Source organism: Pleurodeles waltl, chromosome 4_2, assembly GCF_031143425.1.
Source record: "Pleurodeles waltl isolate 20211129_DDA chromosome 4_2, aPleWal1.hap1.20221129, whole genome shotgun sequence".
NCBI lineage: Eukaryota > Metazoa > Chordata > Amphibia > Caudata > Salamandridae > Pleurodeles > Pleurodeles waltl.
Window position 1 is genome coordinate 802,507,854 of NC_090443.1, and position 27,189 is coordinate 802,535,042.

The window sequence follows — 27,189 nt, forward strand, 5'->3', positions numbered from 1 at the left end:
GATTCGCAGCCTTCGTTCCCCGACAAAATGTTGCAACATTTTAATTCGTGTCTTTTTATTCTACCTGCACAAAGGACGCTTCGCTGCGGCTACATTTCGCTCTGCTTACTCTAAATTGCCCCTCTTGGGAGCGAGTTACACAATGCGTGACTAAAATCTCTAGTTTCTTATTTTTTTATAATCCCTTTGTGGGTGCATCGGATTTAGAGATCTCGAACTTTCCAAAGCCGTCCTTGCGCAGAAAGAAACGAGGCAATAAAAGCAGAGCACCAAGAGGATTCCAGCCTTGAATGCAACTTCTGTTCGCATCCGCGTCCCTCATTGGCCGGCTGGGCTTGTTAAGGCCGTTATTCATCCCGCTGGAATCTGAATCCGGATAAATACTGAGCTGGAGGCAGCCCCGAGATTCTCATCCTGAAGCGGAACCTGCCGGAGGCGCACTCCCCATGCACGCTAGAATGTCCGGCCAGTAAGTACCGCCTCCTTAGCACCGTCCGTCCTCCGCGGCACAGGCTCGCAGCGACTGTTGTGTTAGTGGGACTTATTTATTTACGTAGTAGACAGTCTCTGACTAATCTGCACACTTAACTGGTTTGACTTATAGCCGAATGTTGCGCACATTTATTATCACATATTGTGCAGTGGTATAAGACAATGTGCGATGTAAGCGTGCGTGTTTGTCAGGTTAACTTGAAATGTTCGCTTAAAAAATTAAGAGTGGCTCGGGCGTTTGTAATTTTTTTAAACTGAACATAAGTTATTGGCACCGGGTAGGCGCTGGCCAGCCGCACTTATGTGATAATAACCGTACTCTGGTACCCACCACAACCATGGGCGTCAATTCACCAAAATGCTAGGGGTATTGGAAGTGACGTCGCGTGTCCTTTGACCGCCACTTTCACTCAGATACTTACACATACACTCAAATTCACACTTAGACACGCACACACTCACCTAAACACAGTCTCACCCGCACGCACACAACATGCATGTAAAATCATTTTTGCTTGTTCCAGCTGCCATGGAAAGGCATATTCACATTTTTATTACACTAATAGTTAATAGTATTTCATTATTCACTATTGGTGTTTAAAAAAATTGACGGAAACAAAGAGAGTGAGCCCCGACTTAGTCCATTAGGAGGAGCTGCAACTGTGGTCCTGGCACTGAATTTGCCCCCTCTGAGGCCAGGGGTCGCAAAGGGCAAGCTGGAGACCCCTAAATGACTTCCATGATCACAACCCTCCTGGACACAAAAATTAGTTGACTCAGGTTTAGTCTACAAGATTGCATTAGCTTTACTCATCACGTTACAAAGAAGGAAACAGTTTGACATTTTAAAATCAAAATAAGCTAAGAACCATGCCATAATCAAGTTTACCACATATGACCGTCCTTCTTTAAGCAGCTTTTACGTATGCCAGAAGAGTAAAGCATATATATATATTTTTTTTTTTTTACACACACCGCCACTGAGTTAGGACCACATTTCCCATAAGAAGATATTTCTTTGTTTTTCTTATAACTTTGCTGCCAACTAACGAATCTTCACGAAACTTTTCCAAAGAAACCTTTATCTACCGACCCTTCTTCCTTGAGAGTTTCAGGGTGATCTGTCAAGCAGAAGCTGAGGAATAGGGGACTGGACAGTAGCGGGAGGGGAGGAGGATTGGGCAGGGTCCTGTGTAACCACCATATTAGCATCATCACCTAATGTAGGTCTGGTATTGGCAAGCGTGGAAAGCCAAATGCCTAAGTCTAGAGAGGGGGTGGGCGCTCACAGGGAGCTGGGTGCAGGCCTTAGCCACAGGCCAGGTCTGCCCAACCTATCACCGTTCATGGCCTTAGTCATCTTACTTTACATTAACAAAAAATAGAAATTCACGAAAAAAACAAAGGTAAAATTGACAGTTAGGAATCGTAATAGCTAACTTTACATTTAAAATAGAATGCCTTAGAAATTCACTGGAAAAAAGTACTTTAGTCAGGTGAAAAGATCAGTTAAAACATAACATCTTAAACTAACAAAACCACTGAAGTTCACCAGTTATAATTATCTCATGTAACTATAACTTGTGCCCTAAAGTAACCATAACTTGCGCATCCACCAGAACAAACGAAGACACAATTTCTTCACGTTTACTTTAGTGAAATGTACTTTTAGTAGAAATACAAAATACAAAGAAAATATTAATCCCAAGCTCTTCCAGCCCCAATGTTTCCGCTGTGGACCTGGTCTACAGCCTTGAAATGTTCTGTGCAAAATCACTGGGAATTCTTTTTTTATATTTCTTTTTACTTCATGGTGCCCTTTTATTGGCGATAGATAGAGAGATGCAAAAAGAGTTAGACCTAGCTCGGAATTACAATAATTAAAAAAGCAGGGTAAACAAAAAAAATAGTTCTATTTACATGAGAAGGTCAATTCTTGATAGAAAGGAGGAAATATTATTATAGCTATTTGAATAAATAGGAGGAGTTTGGACATGGAGGTAGTGATGAGCCACTAGCCACCGCAAGCACAGTGCAGAAGGGGCTGGTTGTACCAGGGACATTGATGATCAGTGCTACCAGGAGAGAGGTGCAGGAAGGACGGATTGTACCAGGGACAGCAATAATTAGTGCTACCACAAGGGAGATGCAGGAAGGGCTGTTGACACCAAGGACAGTGATGACAAGTGCTACCCTGAGGGAGGAACAAGAGGGACTGATTGTACCAGGCGTCCTCACACGTAGAGTACTGCAGCCACACGAGGGTCGGGTGGCATCTGTGTGTTATTTCATGTCCCTCCATGATGGTCCCAGGTAGCAGTGGACTAGTTCGCACATCAGGGGTTATATCACAGCTAGGGGGTCTCTTTTCTGTGTTAATGTTAAGTTTGGCGGGGGGGGTGGAAGAAGCAATTTTCCAAGATGATGCTAAAGTTTGTGTTTTTAATTTTCCCCGGATCTGTGGATCCGCCAATACTCGCTGCAAATATTTTAAAACAAAATGCTGTTCTGCCCTGAGCTAAGGGTGTCCGTACCATGGTCCTTTTCTTTTTTTGTGGAACTCTGCTGAAGCCGAGTCCCAAGATGACTGCCACACTTCCTGGCGGAAGTGTTATCAGCCAATCAGAGCTCTGCATTTCCCTGTACAAGCTTGTTATTATTCACAAAACGTTCGTCCCTCTAGATATCAATATTTCTTTTTCTTTTAATATCTCAAAAATTACTGAATGGATTTACACTAAATATCAAAAAGCTCTCTTTCTGGACCAAGAGCTACCTTTCTGCCAAATTTGGTGTAATTCAGTCCAGCAATTCAGGCTGTAGTCATGTCTAAAATCCCAATGGGAATTATAATTGCACACAAAACTTGTTTGCCGCCCCGTTTTCCTCAGCCCCGCTTGACGGATCACCCCGAAAATTCCCATGTACAATAAGATTCTCTGGAACACTTTTTTTGGGAAGATTTTGTGAAGATTCGTCAAACGACACCAAAGATATAGGCAAGTCAAAAAATGTTTTTTCAATGAAAACATGGCCCCAACTATAACCACTTACTGGCGGCTGCATTATATATATATATATATATATATATATATATATATATAGAACTGCAAAAAAAAATTGTTAAATATTTCCTCAGAGACAGGAGTAGTAATGGATGTTTAAAAAAGCCATAGTGGTTCCTCTGCTGGAAAAAAAAACTCAATGATGATTCTGATTTTGAAACACTACAAGCCTATATCCCTGCTGCCTATTTGTGCGAAAAGTTTGGAATCTCATGTACCTCAGGTATGATGTACCCATTTTCATGCGTCAAACTTTCACGGCCTGACCCCCAACAAGCACATTTTTGACCAAAGCATAACACCAAAACAGTGTTTGTCATTGATGGGCAAAGGAAAGGTCTGGATGCAGGGCCAGCTATGGCATTGTTCCTGCTTCCTCAGCCTTTGACACGGTTGACCATGGAGTGCTGCTCCACCATCCAAGGCCCCTGGGTATTTTTGAAATAGCTCACAAAAGATTGAGTCCATTCTTTTGTAATAGAACTCAAGTGGTACATTTATTGTCCTTTAGAGCTATCAAAGTTAAAGCTGAATGTGGGTTCTCCGAGAATAAGCCCTTTCATCTCTTTTGTTTAACATTTAAATGCAGCCATTGCTAGAGGAGCTGACTAAAATAGGGTGGCATATTTTTAACTATGAAGATGACTTACAGATATTACTATACTTACAGTGTCAGAAGATGTCTCAGTCTCTTTTGCAAGAATCAATGTGCTTTATCCACGGTTGGCTAAAGACAAATTTCTTGAAAATAGAAGCTGAAAAGACAAAAATTGTGGTCTTCAATGGTAACCAAGATCCTAGACCCACTAATGGCCCAGTGAAAAGTTTCACCAAAAGTAGCTGTGAAAAGCCTGGTCATTACTTATCCTTGAGACAGCAAGTGAAAAATGTGGTCTCAAAAGGTGGTTTCATTCTCTGGACAGCTAGGAAACTCAATCCATATTGAGTAGAGAGTCGTAGAGTGAATTAGCATAGTCAAATAGCGTGGCGTGGTATACAGTGCAGTGAGGTACAGTGTAGCGACAGAGTCGAACATTGTAGAGTAGAGTTCAGTGAGGTACAGTGTAGTTGTGTACAGGGAACTAGCATAGAGTGGAGTAGGGTACAGTGGTGTGGCGTACAGTAAAATATAGATTGGCACAGAGTGTGGTTAGGTTCTGTGAAATAGTGGCATGGTGTACAGTGTAATAGTGTACACTTGAGTGGCATAGAGTTGCGAGGCATAGTGAAATAGCATAGAGTGCAGTGACATAGTGTTACAGTGGAGTGGCGTACAGTGGCATAGCCTAGACTGGAGTGACATACAGTGGAGTGTCAAAAAATGGCATAGCATACAGTGGAGTGATGTAGAGAGGAGCATCATAGAGTGGAGCTGCATACAGTGTAATAGCATGTAGTGTCGTAGAGTGGAGTTGTGTACCCTGGAATAGCATACTGTGGAGGTGCATACATTGGGGTGGGGTAGAGGGGAGTGGCATACGCTGGATTAGCGTAGAGTAGAGTCACAATGACTGGAATAGCATAGAGTGGAGTGAGGTAGAGGGGGTGGTGTACAGTGGATTAGCATAGGGTGGAGTGGCATAGAGTGTAATAGTGTACTGAGGAATAGCATTTGCTTGAGCGGCGTGAAGTGACATGAATAACATTGACTGTATTGGTGTACAGTGGTGTGACGTAGACTGCAGTGCCATATAGTTGCGTAGAGTGGAATGGTGTATAGTGGAGTGGTGTAGAGTGGAAGTCTGAACTGTAGTGGTGTACAGTGATGTTATGTAGAGTGACAAGCCATATAGTGGAGTTGAGTAGAGTAGAACTAGAGTCGAGTGTGGCACTTTCAACAGATGTAGCATGAAAATGGATGAACGGATGTAGATGAATGTGGCAGGAATATAGATTATGGGGTGTAAATGGCAATTTTTGATAGGTGTAAATAGTTTTATTGTTCTCTATTGCCACTTTACTAAAGTGGTAATAAGTAGAGAAATGTATTTAGATTTATTAAAAATATTTGTAAAACACATTATGGAATACTGGGCTATTTCGATTTTTTTTTTTAAGTAGCACAGTAATTTGAAGGTATTACTCTGGTACTCCCTAGACTGTTTTTTATAAAGATTTATATATATATCGCTAATACAAATACTCTGTAGTATCTATGTTTGTGAAATAGTGTATTGCAGTATATTTTTATTTTTTTACATATTTAAGTACCGCTGTACTCCCTAAGTTATATCGAGGTACTCCTTAAGTATATAGAAACTTATAACTAATGTTCCTTACCTGTCACCACTTAACTAAAGTGGTAATAAGTATGGCAAATAATAAATTTAATAGCTATATCTAAGGCCCTTCGCAAGAACACAACACATTTTACTTAAAAACAACATGGCTGCTTTTATCTTTTGTAAAGGGAGTCATTAGCCAGTCATATAATGCCTTATCTTCAGCATATATTGTGGTACTTTCTTGAAATTTCGTCAAACTACAGTTGTGTCAGATATCACCGAGTTAAAAAGCTTTGTATCTTAAAAAAATAAATACTTACCCTACTTACCTGTAGACCAAAAAGGATCATATCCACACCTTAATCTGTCATTCTGCCAAATGTCATGGAAATCCGACTGTTTTCTTTTGCACTATGTCCAGTACAAAAGTCTATGGAAAATGAATTGTGAGAAAAACATGTTATGGGACTGGCACAAAGCATCATGTGAGGACATAGGTGGCTTTTACATCTATTATCAGGGTCTTAGCATGTGAAGTGTGTGCTTTAGAAAGAGCCTTTTGTTTACTACACCAGACTGTCAATTGATAGCGAAGCACATACTTTATTTCACATCGGATGCTACAGAACCTTGCTAACGGATGATCTGTCCTGCAAATTAGCCTTGCTTTTGTGAGTGAGCACTACAACATCTTGTCTCTGCAAACTATTGTGAATGTCCACTGCTCAACTAAGAGCATGCCACTCACTAGCCACAAGCCCCGTGGACGTCTGCTCTGCTGCCACACTATTTCCCTTTAGTTTCAAAGGCTATAGGGAATCTGGCCTGATGCCACAAATATCAAGTTGGTTCAGTGCCCAGTTTAGTCAAATGGCTCCATGTCAGCGGACACGATGTTTCTGGTACTGGATTTCGATTTTACAGATCATTATCGGAAGTGTTAGTTCATTCAATGAAGCTAACCAAGATAACAGACCACCAAATGTCCTGATTTGTTAAATGCATGCTAGGACCAGCCACGTGGTATCTCTGTGATATAGGTGCAGATTTACTGTGTGTCTGGTGGGCGCTTCCACAATGCAAAAAAGCACACATTTCCTCACCAATCACCTTAAAAAAAAAAAAAAAGTATTTTGCCCGGAAAGTTGACCCTTGCAGAGATACAAAACTGCTTTACAGCATAAAGGGCCAACCCCATGGTAAATTGAGGCAAGGGGGCATTTGTGGGGTGGAACAGTGCAAACACTCGAATGGTCGTGATGCAAATCATGATCAACTAAGGCAGTGTGACCTGGCTTTTCATCAAGCCCTCATGCCACATTAAGCCTGACACAAGCAAAGGGCCATATAGTATGGGTTTTACCTACTCCTAACATGTTCTATGGGAAAACACACTATGTTGCTGACTCCCCGTGCGGTTGACTGCACATAGGCATTTTTACTCGAAGGTGTACCTAATGTACAAACAATACTCTAAACCATCCAGTAGCTTGCCTTTGTGCCATAGCGCCTGGCTATATATTGTGCACAGCAGCCCTTTTTAGAAAGACAGCTCTGTCAGTCTCGTTGTGCACAGTGTTCCATCATTCGTGCTACGCAGCACTCATAGCTTTCCTGAAGCACTTTGTTGCGTAAGATAGTAATTCTGGATCATGGAGTCTGGTCACCGTACTGTCTAAGAGGAGAAAGCCTCCTGTACTGCGATTGCTATAGGATCATGTTAAACTGCTGGCTCTGAGATTTCACATGAGGGCAAAAAAGTAGGAGTCCTCCCAAACTCAGTGCAAAAATCTGGAAGTAAAAAAAAAAAAGGAGAGATACATCGAGCATTAACTTTGCTAGCAAATCTCATAATTTGTGTTGTTGCGGTTCCCACTGTCTTGAACAAAAGATAGTTTCAGGGAAAAGGTGCAATCCGATTCAGTGTTCCAATAGCACTTACTACTGACTCTTTGTAGTAGGGTACAGAGGAAGTGCATGCAGGAGAGGGGATAGTGCATTAGTGGATTTTTTGGAGGGTGTGAGGCAAGGACAGAGGGTGTCTCCTCACATCTTTTGGTTCGGCCGATAGAAAAAACCTATAACAATTTTTAGTTGACCCCGATGTTCCATGTTTCCATGTGTTAAAGCTATTCAGCAGGGAGCCTCTCTGAATCAATAGATAGAAGACAGTTTAAAAACCTATAACAATTGTTTGTTGATATCAGTGTTCCATGTTTCCACGTGTTACAGGTATTCAGAGCGGATCCTCTCTGCATCAATAGTTAAACAGAGCACCTTGAGACCCTATCGGTGATTACCCTCGCTTTACAAATCCTTGATTGACAGTCTACCAGCGAGGGCTTAAAAAAGAGCACATGTTGCAGGCGTTTGTGTTTACTACTTTCACAACTGAGAAATTGACCTACTTTGTACATTAACTTGACAATTACTGATCTGAAATTTTGTTATGGATGCTCCTCCTCTCCAGCTGTTCCCCATGCTCAGATCAGCCCACGCCAAATACCTGGCTTCCTGCTACCCTCCCCCTTCAAAGTAATACCTGGCTTCCACCAATCTCCCCGAACACCCTTGAAAATACCTTCTCTTTCCTCCAGGCACCCAAAATATCTAGCTTTCTTCTACCCTTCCCTAACTACACTCCATTAAGCTTTATCCCACAAAACAAAATAAGGTCCCTGGCATTTCGAGTCCTTCTCACCTCAATTTATGATCATGTCCTTTCCCTTCCTGCTTGAAGCTATGCTCACCACTCTTACACAAAGAGCTGGTGCCACATTGACAGTGGCTTTGTGAGAGCCACACCTCAGGATGGCCTGCTTTACTCACAGTGCAGGTCTGCAAAGACAGAAAAGATTGCAGCTGGAGACACCCAGCACCACTCTTATTCCCACATCTCCTTCCAGTCTTTGGAGACTCATCCCCCTGCCTCTCTCAGATCTCTAGAGACCCAGGTAAGGCAGTGGATTGCTATCAATCCGAGCAGGGGCTTCAGAGCCTAGCGGTTTGCTGTTGTAATATCAGAGCAGTCAAGAAAATGAGCACGTTATATTTCATTGTTCTGACTTCAGGGCAGTTCATAATCAGATTTTGGGAACCATATTCTAGATATTGGCTTCCCGTGAAAACACTCAATAAGAAGGTACACTTTATTTCTGTGTTGTATGTAATTTGACTACATATTACCATTTCCCATGAAGTAATTAGGGTACATATATATTAAGATTTCACTTGCTGCAGCACAGGATCCAAATTTGCTCTGCTTTATGGAGAGAAAAACAGTGCAGCAGCAGAGCTACAAAGATTGACCTGCTGCTGAAGTCATCCTCTGTGCTGATGCACAGACCGCCTGCTTTGCTCTAAGCGCAGCCGTGACTCTGGAGCAAGTGAAACAGTGCACCCTTGTAGGATTCGTAGTCTAGGCATGCCTTCCATTAAAACGTTAAATGTCCTATGTGTAGATAACAGTAGGACAGTCTGACGTATTGGATGTGTCCTGTACACTGCAGCACACATACAATGTATCAGTTTCTAGGGGAAATCAAAGCACTTCCCCTTGTTTGGGCCTGCCTCCAATAGTAATTTGTGACACAAAGTCTGGTCAGACAATCTCATTTGATCGGGCTTTGTATTAAAATGTATTGGTGTTTGTGTTAACCCACTTGGAGTAACGGAAGGCTGATGGCAATTACGAAGTTAAATGTTATTCATTGTCCACTGAAGGGTATTACTCGGTCTGTAAATATGCTTGTTTTTTTAAAGCACTGACTGTGTGCATCCACCGCTGGAGGACATGCAGCCTTTTCAGAATCTGTCAGAAAGACAAGGACCATTGCTCTGGTCACCCAATGCGGCCATATCGCCATAAAACTTAAATTGTTAAGCTTGTATTTCTGTTTTGAACATGCACATGCCCATCTTATGAAGAACTGGAATCTAATATTTGCACTGGTATGCATACATCCATGTCCTCCAGTTTTTCCACACATGACTGTCAGTGGTAATTTTGGGGAGCAGAAACACAAATTTCCCCTCCATTTGTATGTGATTGTAGCAGAATGAAAACATTTGCTGCTCATGTGAGATAGGAAACCTGGATGTTCAATTCGCCGTAGATGGGTGCAGGGTTGCCAGTTGTTCCTCCTTGTAAATCTTGGTTTGCACAATAAACGCAAAAAACAGAAATGATTAGCATTTTATGGCTTTTTTATGAGTTAAGGACACCCAAGAAAGAAGCTTGAGATACGAAATTTGAAGTTTACACTAGATTTTTAACAAACAGAAACTTGCTTTCCCTTCTAATCCTCAGAATAATGTGGTGCTGTAGGTCAGCTAGAAGTTCTTTATATTTTTATCCATCGATTCATATAGCCTTTTGATCCTAAATTGGGCCAAAGATCAACAGCAGTTGTTAAACAAAATGGCTAGCTAATCTGCTGCCCTCAATCCATCACATCTAATTTTTGAGAAGGTAATGTGATACCACCTCAGTGCAACACTTTTTTGTCATTCAGCGAGTACGAAGAAGATTATTACATAAATAATATATTTGGCTATAGGTACTTGCATTCTATCCAATTAGTTAACTCCAGTCATGGCACATGGTAGCAGGAGTCTGCTTTAGACACGTTTTAGAGTTTCAAATAAATTATTTATCTCCTCACAAAACCAGCAATGTAAGCTTAGAACCAGTTGACTTCTTAAGGGAATGCTACCTGGTCTTTTCTCAGTTGCTTGATTTCACACACTTTCTGCGGAACCTGGATGAAGATGATACCCCTGACCCTCCGCTGAGTGGCAGAGTTGAAATGGTGGTTGAAATGCTGTTTTATTATCAATGGATTGGGACCCACAGTGTTTGGCCTGTGTAGATGCTCCTATCTTGTGAGTGCTGGGACTGTGCAAGCTCTCCATTCAAGATTACTAGACCTCTTCTGTGATCCTGAAGGTGCTGATGTGTGCAACTACCCATGGGCGCGGACATGCAGCTGCTGCATCTGTGCCTGAGAGTCTGATAGCCAGGGAAAAATGACTGTAAATTGATGTCATGTGACAGCCTTGATCTGTACGCCTCCTCCGTACGAGTATTGGAAAACCCAGTGCTGCCTCTGCTCATCCAGGACTGGACTGGAGAGGCTCATCCATGCTAGGTAAACTTCTAGCTAGATGGAATGTTGCAGATGACTGCTAACACAGCTTTTGCCTTTGGGAGCCTTATGGCATTTTTGCCCTGTCTTCTGGTGGTTTGGCACAGTTACTCATGAAGTTAACTATCAAGATGAAGCAAGGCATTTCCCAGCACTGCTTGTATTTGGGGTCATTGATATTGCAGTACTTGTTGTGTCCGGCTCACCAGTAGATGAAGTTTAGGTTTTGATCATGGGAAATCCTTCATTAATCTGGTTGCTATGCTCTCCTAGGGATTGGAGAAGAATGTTCAGTGTGTTGTGCTGGTCTGTGCTCTTGATGTATATGCTATTTTTCTGGGAATTGCTACTATATTAGCTCTGCACCATTAATTAACCAGAATCCACCACCATTTCCTATATGTGGCATCTTTCATTTGCAAGTAGGGACTCTTGTACACTGTGGTGGTGGTGTAGAGGGTTTCCAACCCCTCCCAGAAGTGGTGCCCTCCGGCTAGTATGGAGTGTCGTGTGGATTATTCAAGACTCATAAAGTAGTGGAATTGCACATTCGAAGCCTATGACCAATGACTTCACAAACTATCCCGGCATCTCTACAGCTCTTTTTGTAATAGAGCTTTTGATTTCAATGCCACCATATCCCCATATGACCCAAAGTCAAACTTAAAATGAGGTCAGTGGGTAGGACATTATCAAGGTCATTTGGGAATCATTGACATGTATATGGTGGAATTTCATGAAGAGACATACCTACTTGAAAAGAATACTAAATAGCCTACAACTCTCTAGGGACTTCATTTTATGAAGGGCACTTGCATTACATGACACCTGATCAAGGAAACTTCAGCACAAGATATTATAGCAAGAACACACATTTCATAGTAATTACTCTGTGTGCAATCAAGGAGAATGTTACATTTGAAATATTCTCCTTTTAAAGGTTTTGTTACAAATGCTTTCATCCTTTAACACTTGAAATGTTTGTGCAGCAAATGCTTTGTTTAGTCAATTCTCCATGCAGTGCTGAGCAATGGGGCACTATTTTATATAGCCTTCAGTCACCATGCAATTCAGAGTCCCTTACAAAATGCTCTCTGCACCACTCTAGTGTGGCACATACTAAACACTTGATAACTTTGTTTTATCGAATTTATGTGAATGTACTGGAACTTGTATCATCTTCCCTAGCATTAGCTGGAGAGAGCAAGGGAGATCTGGAAGGTGAATTCAGCAAAATAGTTTGTGGACTATAATCATGCTTCCCAAGTTGCTTGTTATTGACTAACTTAAAATCTGACATCTCTTATGCAGATGTGGTTATTCCATGGGCATATTTTGTATCTTAATATATTAGCATAACTTAGACACTAGTCCAGAAGAGATGCAGATTGGTCAAAGAAGAGTGGACAGCGTATGTTATTTTATGCACATTTATATGGTGCACAATTAACATTGGTTTGGTCTCCTAATGATGTAGGCAATCTGGGATGTATGTTACCACCCAGTTTTGTAATTTTCTCCAAGTGATAAAATGGGTAATTCTGTGATTTTGGGTTTCGAGCATTGATTGGTCCATACTTCTTCCTAGAAGGGAAGAGTAACACAATGGGCAGAGGACGGAGGGTTAGGTGCCTTGATGTTTGCTTTGAAGATATGGACTTTGAGAGTTCTGATACAACTTTATTTCGGCTAAAAGCCATAAAAGTATCCAATAAAACAACATACCATATTCACACAATAAAAAAAAAGGATAGAAAGAGAAAAATGCCATATAATACATTGAGGCCCTGCCACTTTCTTCTAAAATAGGACAGGCAATAAATATTTTAAAATGATACAATTTTATAAAATTATAAACCATTCTGACTTAGTTCCACTTAATTATCTGCTTCTGCCAAGATTGTTTTTAGGCTTTAACAATAAGTCAGCAAGATTTTCTCTAGTTCTTACAATCCATGTACTTTGGAGGTATTTTGCGACTGCAAAGACTACCTTGTCACTTGTATCACTTGCCAGTATTCGTAAGGATGTATTGTATTTCCTTATCCCCAGTGATCTACATGGAGGAATGATCCACTTCTTCCTAGGGACCAAATATCTAGGGCAGAAGAATACAAAGTGTGCAAGTGTCTCTGGTTGCTTGTGGCAGAAATGGCAGAAGCTCGAGTTGTTATTCTCCTTACTCCACCTTGCGGTGAATGTATTGAGTGGCAAGATCCCTAGCCTAAATTTAATAAAAAGGCTTTTAATGTAAGGAGGGTTTATATTGTCCATGTAGGCTTCAAACTTGGGGCTGCATTTATGGTCTAAAAACTGTAATGTCCTGCTACCTTGGTTCTTTTCAATCCACGTCTGCACCAGAACCATATCCCAGTAACACACCGCCTTATGCGTACTTTTGCTTCCTTGGTTAAATTGCAAGGATCTCTCCACGCCTCCTCAATTTTAATGAATTGTCTCATATCTCTAATGTATTTGAACCAAGGAATTTTCAATGCACCACCATCCGCTAGCAGCTCAGCTGCTGCTGCTTGATAGGTGGACAGATGTTCAGATGTCCAAAGACCAACCCAATACATAAGTGGTCTCAAAGCAATTTCATTATGGATCTCATTTAGAGCTAAGTCAAATCTGAGGGGTGTGAGAGGAGTACTAGTCGGCAAACGCAAAAAGTTACACATAAAGCGATTTTCTTCCGTTGTCAAGCTTCTGGAGTTGCAGTGTCCCCATAACTCGGCACCATAAATTGAAGCCGCCACTGCCTTATATACAGTAATGGCAGGTGAGATTTCCCCTTCCGAAATGTTTGCTATTTTCCTCCCTATCACTGCTGACCTCTGCCGGAGGACAGACAGACTCTTTCCAATCTGTGCCGACCAATGTTGGTCATCTGCTAGTATGATCCCCAAAATATCAAATTGGCTAACTCTCTCTACCAATTGCCCAGCTATAGTAATTTTTCCCCTGACTGACTTATGCGGGTTAAAAGCCATAAACTTGGTCTTAGTTGGATTTATTTCAAGGCCCCTCTTGGCACAAAAGATAGAAAAAGCATCAAGTTCATTTTGGAGGCCCATTGGAGTTCTTGAAATCAATAGAGTGTCATCAGCGAACATAAGAATGGGGACCGGGACTCCTACTAGCTTCGGGGCATCATGGTTACAATGCGTCAGCTGATCTACCACACCGTTGATAAAGAGGTTAAACAGTATGGGAGCTAAGACACGCCCCTGTCTGACGCCCCCTATCAACGGGTATAGCTTCTGTCAGGTCTCCACCTTGAGACCAACGTACCTGAGCATAAGTTCTCTCATGGAGATGTTTTATCAGTCTCATCAGTTCTTTGTCAAGTTGATAGGACTCCAAGACATTCCATAACAAGTCCCATGGAACCAGATCAAAGGTGTCCTTTAAATCAATAAAGGCCACATACAAGTGGCTCTTATTGAGTATCAAGTATTTCCAGCAGAGGAGGTTGAATCTAAATGCCTGGTCTATTTTGCTAACTCCTTTCCTGAATCCCGCCTGAAAATTGGAGAGGATCTGGAAGTCCTCTATCCATGTCTGCAGTCTGGTCAGGACCTGCTTACATTATACTTTTTGACTCACTTCAATTAAACTTATTGGTCTATAGTTGGTTGGTAATTCCCTTGACCCCTTTTTAAAAACAGGAACTATTATTGCTCCTTGCCATGTAGAGGGAAGCCCACCACCCCTCAAAATCACATTGCTAAGTACATTTAAATATAAAGACCAAGTTCTGGGTCGGGATAGATACAAGTCACCTGGAATACCATCTAGACCAGGGGCCTTTCCTTTACGTAATGTTTGAAGGGCCAGAGTAGTTTCTTTTAGGGAAAAAGGGTCCAGATCAAAGTTAGATAAAATAGCTACCCCGGAGGTTGGTATATAGGAAGTAGAAGGCCCCTCTAGTGATGTTGGAACAACGTTGATGCAGCTAATCTGAACCGCTGTATACAGATTTCCAAAGTGCAACACCCAGGTTTCTGGCAGGATTGCTGGATAGCGCTCCACGTTTTGGGGATGTCCTTTTTCTGCCACCAATTTCCTAAACAGTTTTGTGTCGTCCTCATGGAGAGCATCTACCAAAGCATTCCGATTTTTGTTTTCCCACTCTTTTTTGGCATTTTTCAATGTTATTTTGTATGCAGTCCTAGTTGCTCTTATCTCCCAGCGACTCCCTACCTGCAATGCTCCCAACAGCTGTAGTTTAGCCTGTCGGCAAGAACTAGAGAACCATCTCAGAGATCTATCCATGGTTTCTACCCATCTCCTTACTACCTGAAAGAATGGTCTTAACCAGTTGACCAAAGTACCATGCAAATTAATCACGTCAACCAGTGCAAAATCAGTGTGCTTCAGGGGAAGAAGAGTCGATATAACTACATTATATATTGATCTCTGGAACTTTGCATCTTCTGCCACCGTTTCCCATCTCACATTTTTATAATCATTTGTCGCTATTAAAATATTACCCTTCACCCATTTAGTCAGTTTGCTACAACTAAATGTGGAGGTTAGGAAAGATGTGCAGAGAGTTTGATGGTCACTATCATCTCGTGGGGAGACAACCATATCAATGAGAGAGTTCCAGAGTATATCGTCTACTAGAATATAGTCTAAGTGGCTCACATATAGTCATTTTTTATATGTAGGCAAGGCCGGAGTATCCGACTTCGTATTCCCATTTACTACTCTTAGTCCCATAGTTTTTATTAGATTCTCGAATAGGTCTAATGCTCCCCCTGTTTTCTTTGTTGTGACCTGAACCGGGCCTGATCTGCCTCAGGGGTCTGCAAACTGGGTTCCTTCTTGCTGGTAATCATCCTTATGACTCAATTGCATATTGCAATCCCCTGCAATGATTATGCCCTGCCCCCATGGTAGATGGTTCAAAAGATCTGTGAGCGAATTCAGCAAAGCAATCTGTAGGCTTTGTGGGCCAGGTCTAATGTATATATTTACGAATACTATACGAGTAGGCCCCCTTGGACTGCTAAATTCCACCTCCACAGCTAATATATCACTAGTGGGGCCCTCCCAGATGGCGATGGGAGCGCAGCCTTCTGAAAGGTCCAGTATCCTGCTCTATAAATCATTGAAGGGGCCCATGTCTCCAGTAAAAGAATGATATGATGTTGATCTATAAAACTACACCACTCTGAATTAGTTGTTTTTGAAAGCAAACCTGCCACATTCCAGGATAAAAGTTTGATTAGGGAATCATTACCATCCCCTATATTTAACAATCTCTCATTAGCCTTTTTATAGAGGATGCTACTTCACAGTCCCACCCTTCTACTTGGCCATTACAATGTGTTTCTACCTCTGCTCCCGCAATGCCCAGTGACAGATTACTAGGGGCACAGGGTTCCATAACCCTTTTAGTAGATGCACCGTCCCTCTCTGCCTTCGCTATGGGAGCTTTGCGTCAATCCTCGGTTGAAGTTGGACTAATCCTAAGGCCCTGCCTTGAGGTATATATTCTGGGAAGCAATATATTGCTAGGGCTACCTCTAAAAAACAAATTAGCCATTTATGGCGGAATCGTTTGAGTAAGAGTTACTTGGGATAGGGTACCAGGTCTCAATCTTTGCTCAAGCGCTAGAAGACCCTTTACTCAGCTCTGGCTCTTCAATTTCAACCCTATGAGGTCCGTTTCTAAGCTGTCACTTGAATATCTCTGGACATTAACTATGTCGTCCCGTATGACGGTCCTACATTTCTTTACTCCCCTTATCCAGTGGATTACTTTATTTTTGAGTGAATCCCCTTGTTCCTTAAGACCATGGTTTAACTTTGGAATGTACATCATATATATGTCATATTGGCTATGCTTGGTCTGGTTCATCAGAGTACTCCGTAGGGGGTCTTAATTACTGTTGTCTGAGGGCTTATTTCTGTGCGCCTCGTGGTTTACCCCTCTTATCAAGTTGATGACACATTTGTTTGGGTTAGCCACTTCGGGGGCTACACAGCCTTCCGATTGGCAATTTTGCAATGCCACTCCAGCCATCTTTCCCTTGTGTTTTCCTGCCGTAGATGTTTCAATTGACTGAGTTTGCATGGATAGAGAGTTAAACTCAGGTTTGAAAGAGGATTTCCTTATGTCCCCGATTACGGCAGTTATACCGTCCAGTTTCTCATGTATCATATGACTCAAGGATGTGATATATTCTCTTAAGTTCACTATCTATGCTCTTATTTGTGTTAGCTGTACCTCAACAGGGCGTTCCCCCTAGGTGACTAAGGCCCTCATTCTGACCTTGGCGGTCTTTTCGCGAGACCGCCGAGTTACCGCCGCGGTGAAGACCGCCGACCGCGGCGGTATGCCGCTGTGCGCATTCCGACCGCTGGGAGCGTTCCGCCGGGAAACCGCCAGCAGCCACACTGGCGGTCGGCGGAAAAGTGGAGACTGGTCAACCGCCACGCCAGCAGAACACCGCCCACAGAATTACGACCCACATATCTGTGTGGCGGTCTTCTGTTGGCGGTGTTCTGTTGGCGGTCACCTCCCCATGGCTCCCGTCGCCTCCCGGAGGACCAACGCACAAGGTAAGTTGACCGTCCGTGAGGGGAGGGGGAGGGGGGGTGTTGTGTGATGTGGGCGTGCATGGGGGTGTGCGTGTGAGTGTGTAGAGGGGGTGTGTGAGTGCGTGTATGCGGGCGGGGGTGCTGCTGTGTCTATGGGTAATGTGTGCTGTTCGGCAGGTGCGCCTGTCTGCATGTATGTGTGCGGGTATGTGTCCCCGTTGTGTGTGTGTGTAGGGGGTGTGTATATGTGCATGTTGGGGGTGTGTGCATGTCGGGGTGCATGTATGTGCATGTCGGGGTGGGGAGGGGGTTCGTACCACTTCTGGGGGGTGGCAGGGGGGTGGAGGGTGTGGGAGGAGGACTCGGGTGGGTAGTGGGGGGTGGGGGAGACCCCTATCAGTGCCAGGGAAGGAATTCCCTGGCCCCGATAGTGCTTACCGCCATGGTTCCCGACCGCAAGAAACCGCGGCGGTAGGCAGGGTCATGATACCGTTGGCGGTCTTGGGACGACCGCCGGGCCGGAGTGCGCAAACTCCAGCCCGGCGGTCATGACCGCCGTGGCGGTCGGAGTGGGGAAGTGGCGGTCGATCGCGGCGGTGACCGCCGCGGTCAGAATGCCATTTTTCTGACCGCCGGTCTGTTCGCGGTCCGACCGCCGCCTCTCCGCCGACCGCCAAGGTCAGAATGAGGGCCTAAGTGTGTGAATACCTCCTCAGCTTCCTTTGGTGCACTCTCCTCTATACTAGGAGTTGCCAGAGAGACTAGGGGTAAGAAACGATTAAAACAGTTTATAGGGGGTGATGCACTGTCCTGCTGATTAGGCACACTCTGTTTAGGGCACTCTATGGGGTAAATGAGGGTTTCTGATATAGTAGACTCCAAGTGAGTCCCTCGTGTGGGGTTTTTACAACAGCTCTCTGTTCGCAGGGATAAGGAAAGACTTTATGCCTTTGGTTGCAACATCGTTCCCTCTCTTGGAGGACTTGCAGGTTTTAGGGGCTAACAAACTCTCTACTTCCTCTATTAGATTGTCAATTTCGGTCAGTGTGCAATTTTCAGCAGCCTGCCGAGGTAGTTTCCTCGCCCCTCCCTGCCCAATGGGATTACCACTAGCTTTCCTTTTCCCCCTCCTGGTTAAATATAATTTCTCAAAAATGGATATGGGGGAGAAAGAAAAACCAAGAGACTAGGCCCTGCCCTGTCTCTTCTTGTCAATGACGGGCAAAGGACGGGCCTGCAAGGCGGGAGGGCGATGGTAGTTTTAAAGGGCTTGGTCCCGCCCCTAGCCGCCGCCAACAAAGTCCTGTCTTTCCCGCGAGGCGGGAGCGCGATGGTAGTTTTAAGGGGCTTGGTCCCGCCCCAGCTGCCGCCACAAAGTCCTGCGCTTCCCGCAAGGCGGGAGCGCGATGGTAGTTTTAAGGGGCTTGGTCCCGCCCCCAGCCGCCGCCAACAAAGTCCTGACTTTGAGAGTTGTTTTCAACTCCACATGAGAGGAGGTGACTCAAAAGGACATCTCAGAGCAGCCTTACCAGCAGCTGGAAGGATCCAAACCTTGATGAGGTACAGTGGGCTTGTGTACATTTAGAAGGAGTAGGTTGACTTAAAATAGTAAAGGAAGTGGGATTTGGTGGGTCACAAGATGTGAGAGAAGGAGTTGTAGATGTTCTGAATACACGTATTAATATATTGTACTGTGTCCCAGTCCTGGTGAATATCCACCCTGTTTGGCGATGAAAGGTGGCAAATATTTTGCAACTTGTGCATGTGGCAGTGTTGATAATATTGTCTAGAGGAGAGAGTGCAAATTGGTAGATCCCTGAAGTTAAAATATTTTTTAACCTGATTTTTTCATAACCAGTTCTTGATCAGGAAATAGCCACCAGTGGTGAGCAACTGAAAAATCAGCATGCCCAATTTTCCAGGGGAGGGGTAGACAGAGAGAACTAGGTGGAATGGTTTTACATACAAGGGTGGATCAATCAAGGTATTAGGGGGTTTTAGATGTACTAAGTGTGGTATGTTTTTTGTAGAAACGCAAAAGTCCATGAGGGAGATGGGAGGTAAACAATCCTGTGAACACCCTTCCATTACAAGTATACAAACAACAAAAAGGTACTCTGTTGAAAACAAAATGATGGATGGTGTAACAAATCAGTCAAAATCTATCAAGAGTTATTTATCACAAGGGGTAATCCTATGTTGGCTACAACCCTTGGTACGGTCAAAAGAGCTCACCTAAGAAGGGTTGTAGACCACATTTGTTTACCACTCTAGACTAATGTAAGAAGGTGCCTATGATGAAGCATGCCACCTATGGGTGGGTGAAGGCCTTCTGTTCTAAAAAAGGAGGACTTTTTAATGATTTCTAACAGCCACACGGGCTGCATATATATTGTACAAAAATTGATACCCATTACTTTTTTATTTAATGGGTTCATGAAACAGTATCATGCCATTGTACACTCCACTGTTGTGTTTATGTAGGCTTATGAGGCATTTCTAAAGAGTGAACCAAGCCAAAAGTCAGCAGAGCACTGTACAGGGGCAAAGACAAGTCTCAATTCAGAGTATAGGAGAAGTAGCTGTTTTGTGAACTGTTACTATTAAGTGGGCGATGATTTTAATTTGATCCTAATCATGAATATACCGGTCTAAAGACTTTCCTAGGCAGCTAGCACATTCCCCAGAGAATAATATAATAATATTAGGGCATGCTAAAGGGGGTGTAGCCGTGCTTTTAAGTAACAGATATAATTGGGAATATGTCAGCCTCCCCTATTCTACAATTTTTTGCCAAATAGTACAAGTACAACTTAGAGGGGAGAAGGGTGAGAAAATACCCGTAACTATTATAAATGTGTATATCCCTCCTGAAAAAGAATGGGACGCTTTACTCCAACAACTCTTAGTAAAAATTTGTGCTATAAGAAACCCTGTCAATTTAATTGTAATGGGGGACTTAAATTGCAAAGTTTCTAACACTACGCTTTATTCCTTTAGTAACCTAGACCGGGAAAAATAGCTTAATATCCAAGCTATCAAGTTCCCTCCTAGAATTAGGACAGATGAAAGAGGAATATCCTTGTTGAAAGGCCTAAGGGCTTGCGGCTGTATCATTCTTAATGGGCGCTACAGTATGGATTCACCTGCAGCCCCCACCCATAAGTCATTTAAGAATAACTCCATAATAGACTACATCTGTGCTTCGTATAACCTGGCTCAAAAAGTTGGGGACATGGAGGTATTTGACATTCCATACAGTGACCATAAAATCTTAAGGCTCTCCTAATGCCTGAAGTTAGGGGCAACAGATCCATGGTCTTTAAAAGGTGTAAATATAAGTAGTAAGAGAAAAATAGGAGAATGTCTTGGTCGACAGTAAAAATGCTACCGATTTAAGCCACTGCTGGAGAACATCATTGGAAATCTGGAGGTGTGGGGGAAAGATGCTCTAATACAATTTCCCAATTTAATAAGGCATATTACTGTGCATATGCAGCCCGAGCATAATTTAACAAGAGTGGATAACGACCAGCTCCCTATTCTGAACTTGAATGGAGTAATAAATAAGTTAATACGTCAACATCTGGAGTACAAGTCTAAGGAGATGAATAGGGAAATAACAAAAGTAAAGAGAGGAAGATCAAGGCTGAAACTGACAATTCAGAAAAAAAAGAGGACCAGAATTGGGTGGCACTGAGGGAAGCTGCCAAAAAGAGAAACACCAGATTATTCTGGACTATTATATCAGAGGGGTGTGGAAATTGTAAATACTTAGTGCCCGCCCCGATAGCAGAGGAAGTTTGGAAATGGTATATTCAAGAACTGTACGCTGAAAATCAGGGTGCTGACAAGGGGAGAAAGGAGATAGTACTAAATAGAGGTGGAGAAAGGGTTTATGCAGGGGCACCAGCAGTGATAGAACTAGAAGGGATCATAATATCAACACGTTCTTCAGTTGCCATGATTCCAATGACCCTAATTAAAAGGGAGCCTTTGCTCGGGGCAAAACTACTTCAACCAGTTTTTGGCCTATGTTATGCCCACGGCACCATCCTGGAATCATGGACAGGTAGTATAATAATTCCTTTACATAAAAAGGGAGATAGATCAATCCCGTCAAATTACAGACAAATTGCCTTATTAGACGCTACAGGAAAGATATTTGCAAAAAGTATCCTCCTTCAATTGAGCGATTGGGTGGAGGAAAAGGGTATCTTACCAGTGGAACAGGCAGGCTTTAGAAAAGCCCATAATACCTTAGACAATATCTTGATTATGCAAACCATAATTGATAAGTATGTCCAGACTTGGGGAGGTATATTGTATGCAGCATTTATCGATTACTCCACAGCATTTGGCAGAGTGGATAGGGGAACACTGTTGAAAAAACTCCAAGATCTAGGAGTCCCATCTGGCCTCCTGCAATTGGTGATTGCCCTATACTCATCAACCTGGTGTAAAATCTACATGGGGGGAGAACATGGACTATCTTCAAAGGTATTAACAAAAATGGCTTAAAACAAGGTTGCTTACTGGCCTATTTGCTTTTCTCCCTCTATATCCATGACCTACCTTTAAGTCTCAGGAACTCCTCTGGCGATGCCCCTGCGGTCGGGGGCCGGCCAATTGTGTGCCTGATGTATGCGGATGATATAGTAGTGTATGACCTTACCCCAAAAGGCCTAAACCATCAGTTGGCTGCTCTGAAAAGCTATTCAGAGAAACACTACCTGAAAATTAATACAGCTAAGTCTCAGGTGGTCTGCTTATCCGGGAAGATCCATAGAAGAAAAGTCTTGTTTCCCTGCGTAATAGGTCAACATAAACTGGAACAGCAAACATCATACCAGTTTTTAGGCAAGGCCTTTTTGGCTTCAATAAAAGATTCTGATCACATACGTCATAATACCAATAAGGCCCTGTCACTAGCCCAAGGCCTGTCGGCCTTTTATAAGGCTAATGGTAAGCGTCATTTTACCCACTTACTATCAGCCAACCAGGTCAAGATCCCAGCAACTCTTTTATATGCGATAGTGTATTGATACAACTAAATGGGATTTTTTTGACAAGACGGAAGGCTGCATTCTGAGACGCACGGTCTCTTGTAATCATGCAGTCTCAGGGGCTGCATTACGCCTTGAATTTGGCATTAGGAGCATCTTTGTGCAAGGCCTTGTGGCAGTGATAAAAAGGGCGTACAACCTCATGCACAGTGAAGATTGTACATTGAGAAACTTGGCATATAGTGAGATCTTTAGCAATCTGAGGGAAAAATCTGTTTTTTTAGAAATTACATCAAAGTTATACAACTCCTAGAGGTAGACTTGGAGCTTTGTCCTTCAATTCCCTATGTATCATTAAAAAAAATTCTGAAGGAAGCATCATGGTCCAAAGGCTTTTCGATGGACTTGGAGGTGTCGCAAAAGAAGAGGTCTAGAGAAGTTAACTACCTCGGTAACTATGAAAATGGTGCAACCCTACTTGACCTGGAATTTAAACCATGGGGTGAGGCGATTGTGTATGCTGGTTAGACTAAATAGATTGCCATTGAAAGATCTCACCTCACGGTGGGATGGTTCTACTAGCGTTTGTGATCTGTGTCAAGGAGGGGTACAATCTCTTATACATGTCTTATTTGTCTGCCCGGCTCTCGCCGTTCCAAGGAAATTTTGGTTGAAACCCCTTTTTTTTTTGCAGCTTAATATTAGATCTCACAGAAAGGCGTTGGATTTATGTTACACCCTCCACAATGAAAGATTTTGTTACAAGATTTTTAAGTTCTTTCAATCAGTCTTGCAGACATTCTGAATTTGGTGTTTTAAATAATGAAATATTGCATTATGTATTTTTTTTTGTGCTCTTTTAAGAAATATGTATCGTATTATGGGGAACTTTTATGGTTTTGTATCTGTATTCATGTGGATCTCTCAGGAGTTCCATAACATGATAATAAAAATGTGGATGTTTTTGTTTAGGTATTTTGTGACCCAGTTGACCTCAGTAAAATGAAACACACAAAAGTGATTGGATGATGCATGCAATAAGTCTGATCACTGGCAGTCTCTCAGGATAGCATTCCAGTCTGTCGTTCTTTTGCCCACCATGCCAACTCAGTCCAGACCCAGCCGTATGCAAATCAGTCTTGATCCTGCTCCAGTAGGAACAGTACAATCCCAACTGCCAGGTGAGGTCCTTCCGGAACCAGATCACAAGCATCTCATGACCGGTTTGGCCCTTATTAGGGCTCTTCAGCCAGGTGTAGCTTGGCTCCAGTGGCACAGTGAGCACAGGACCTATGTCTTGTCTTACCCTTGCCCACTTAAAGCATCACTTGAAATACACAAAAGATGATGGTTGTATATGTAAATGCATTTGTATGAGGTTCTGTAATGAGGCCATTTAATGTGAAGCACTACACATCATGGCTACCTGGAGGCCTCCCAGCGCTGTTAAGACACTGAAGGTGATCAAAGAAAAGGTTGGAGAAAATTTAGATTTCAGTCAGGTCTTCAAAGCTTTGCGAAAAGGAAGCTCACACTCCAAAAGACGCAACTCAGAGGGTAAAGTATCCCAGTCTGGGAGCCAGATAAGATGCAGACCGGCACCTCAGTGGGATCTATGAATCCTGGAGATCTTCACCAAATGGGCTGAAGAGGAATGAAGACCTCTCCTGGGGCCCATAATGCAGAGGGACTTAAACTGTACTCAGGGTTCCACCAGAAGCCAGTGTAGGTCTCTCAAGGCCTTGGAGGCTGAAACATGTTTAGCGATGTTCATTACCAGGTGTGCAGCAGTATTTTGCACAATCTGCAGCTTCTTGACAACATAACCGGGTGAGGCTAGGAACAGGGCATTCCTGTGGTCGAGACAGGCTAGCACAAGGACCTGGATGATAACTATTCTGCTGATAAAAGGAAGGAGATGGAGAATCTTCGATAACAGTTTCAGAGTACCATAACAGCTGGCGGTGAGCTTTTTCGATTGATGGTTCATAGTGAGGCCGGAATCATAGCAAAACCTGAGGCTCTTTATTGAACTTTTAGGATTGGGCAATTCACTGGGACAATCTGGGAGGGTGCTCAAAGTCAAATAACTAAGATTGTTGCCCAACAATATGACCTCAGTTTTGTCCTCATAAAGTTTCAATTTGCAGTCCACCATCCAGCTGGCTACTTCCTGAAGACAAGAAGCCAGAGACAGGCGACCAAAATGTACATCTGGGGAGATTGACATAACCAGCAGTGTCATCAACATGAGAAACCAACAATAGCACATGGGCTTCGACTAGCTCACCCAGAGGACCTAAATAGAAATTAAATAGAGCGGGGTTCAAGGAAGAGCCCTGAGGCACCCCCACAGCAAGACGGAAGGCTAGCTGAGAATAAGGGCTGGTCCTGGGCCTAAAAGAGTGATTCTGCAGGAAAGAGGAGAGGCAATCTAGAGCTCTGCCCATGACACCGACTTTAGATATCCTACGCCGGAGAGTAAGATGATCCACAGTGTTGAAGGCTGAACTAAGATATAACAGGATAATAGCTGCTGAACCTCCTTAATCAGGGAGGCTCCTAAGCTTCTCAACCACAGCCAATAGTGCTGTTTCTTTACTGCATAGGGGCCGAAACCCATCTGGGTGGGATGAAGCAGCACATCTCATTCCAGGAAGCCAGAGAGGTGCTTGTTGACATATTTCTCTAGCAATTTAGAGACTCCAGTTAGAATATAGATTGTCTTATAATTACTCAGATTGGACAGGTCTAGGTTCGATTTCTTTAAAAGTGGCTTAACAATTGCATGTTTCTATTGCTGAGGAACAAACCCACAGGAGAGCGAAAGATTGAGTAGCTCTGTCAATACTGGGGCAAAAACATGGGACCCTTGGCAGAGAATATGTAAGGGAGCAGGGTCTAGAGGCTAGCCTGATTTTGCTGTATTTAGCAGGTCCTTGACCATACATACAGTGAGCGGTGGAAAGACTAAAAGAGTACACTCTTGCAGATCACAGGAGGGTTCTCTGGAGCAAGAGTTGGCTGCATTGAAGGTATTAGAAAAGGAGGAATAGATGTCTATGATCTTTTCTGAAAGAAATAGGCCACTTCATTGTAGTGTTCAGTTGATGCCATTGAGGAGGGGCCGGCTGTTGAGGGCTGTGTTAAAGCACAGATTAATCCTGACTGCAACAGCATAACAGCAGTGAATTAATACTGACTGGAACACTGGAACAGATTTTGATTCCATTCACTGCAGCAAATGGAATGTTGGCTTTACGGCTCACCTGCTGAAACACATTGCAGTGAAGGTAATGTGTTGTATATGGAAAAGTTCTACACAGTACTTCATCATTTTGAACGATTGATTTTGTGTGACTATTTCTTTGTCTGGCAATCTCCCCAGATTATAAAGTCTGTTTCAGCTCCTATGCCTTTTACAGATTCTATCCAGTTTTTTATAATTGTTTTCTGCTCATCTAAGAGGACCAATATTGCAATTGTTTGGGGGCTGGGGGCTAGAGTAAAAAATTAAAATTCAATGTCATTTAACGGGATGTGATTTACAAACCCCGATTTGAATTCATTCGACCTGTTTGATGCTAATTGGTGTAGTTTTTTGGTTGAAAGCTCCATTTGTGACCTCTACAACATGCCACTCCTGACATAGTTGATGCAGTGTGAAGTGCATTGTATGACTTGGTAATAAGGGTAAACATTTCAAATATCACATTAGAGAATCATTATCTTTCTCACTTGATAGACTGCAGTGCAGCAAGGGTACACTAAATTTGAACTCTAATCTCATTAGGTAGAGCATAGCAGCGCAAAAGCGCTGCTTTTCCGACGTGTTGATATCTAGGTGGGCTTTTAACCACGTTCACCTCACGCCCATCGCCTGCACTCGTTCGCGGGCTTGCCTTCCAAAAGTCCTTTGATGACATTAGTAAATGCTTTACGTTTGTCCCGTTTTGGGGACCGACCGTGTTACAGGGATAATTGCACATTTGCCGATATGTTTGACTGCAAGCAAACTTCTTTTTCCTTTTGTGTCTCTCCGTCGCGCTCATGCACATGGCGGCTGTGGCGCTTTGAATTAACCTGCTTATTAGGAATTTACAACTCTAATAGCTCTAACTCGAGCACACGAGAGACCCATTGCATTAGCTTGTTTTTTTTTTATTGTAGTATGTCCTAACGGAGCACAGCAGTTACTGAGGTTCTTCAGTTGCACACATCTTTCTACTACCACTCATCATGAGAATAATCGCACTCGTAAAATGATCGTGGCAGGAAATTTTGCTAAAATTGATTTTGGTAATATTTAAATTTTTCAGAGTGGAGCATCCTGCAGGTGGCTATAAGAAGCTTTTTGAAACTGCGGAGGAATTGGCATCTCCAATAACAGCCCACGTGACAGGTATGTAATCTAATTTACTCTCAGAAATATCTCCTACTGCCATTATATCAATCACACCACAGTATTACCAGGATTTCTGAAACCGCCCTCTCTTTGGTGATAAATCTGTAACAGGAAGGGTATTCCTATCAGTTTTATGTGCTGATGCTGAGTTTCAGGAAAGGTTGTGAATCAGGCCCTCGCACAAAGAATACTAGATTTATGCATGGTCTTTATTTTCTAACTGTAGCTAATTCACAAGTGCATGAAGTTCACCAAGGTTGCTACCTTGCACCTGTTTCCTAACCCTCTTTCTGC

The 27,189-nt window shown here is 42.9% G+C and overlaps 1 protein-coding gene across 1 annotated transcript in view; it reads left to right on the forward strand.

Moving 5' to 3' along the window:
• Window positions 1-249: 249 nt before the first annotated feature.
• The window catches only part of RPE65 (retinoid isomerohydrolase RPE65), a 227,103-nt gene continuing 200,163 nt past the window's right edge, over window positions 250-27,189 (forward strand). Inside the window, exons 1-2 of the mRNA XM_069232453.1 lie at window positions 250-469; window positions 26,810-26,892. Coding sequence (XP_069088554.1) covers window positions 447-469; window positions 26,810-26,892 — 106 coding nt within the window. The 5' untranslated portion in view covers window positions 250-446. The remainder of the gene's footprint in view (window positions 470-26,809; window positions 26,893-27,189) is intronic.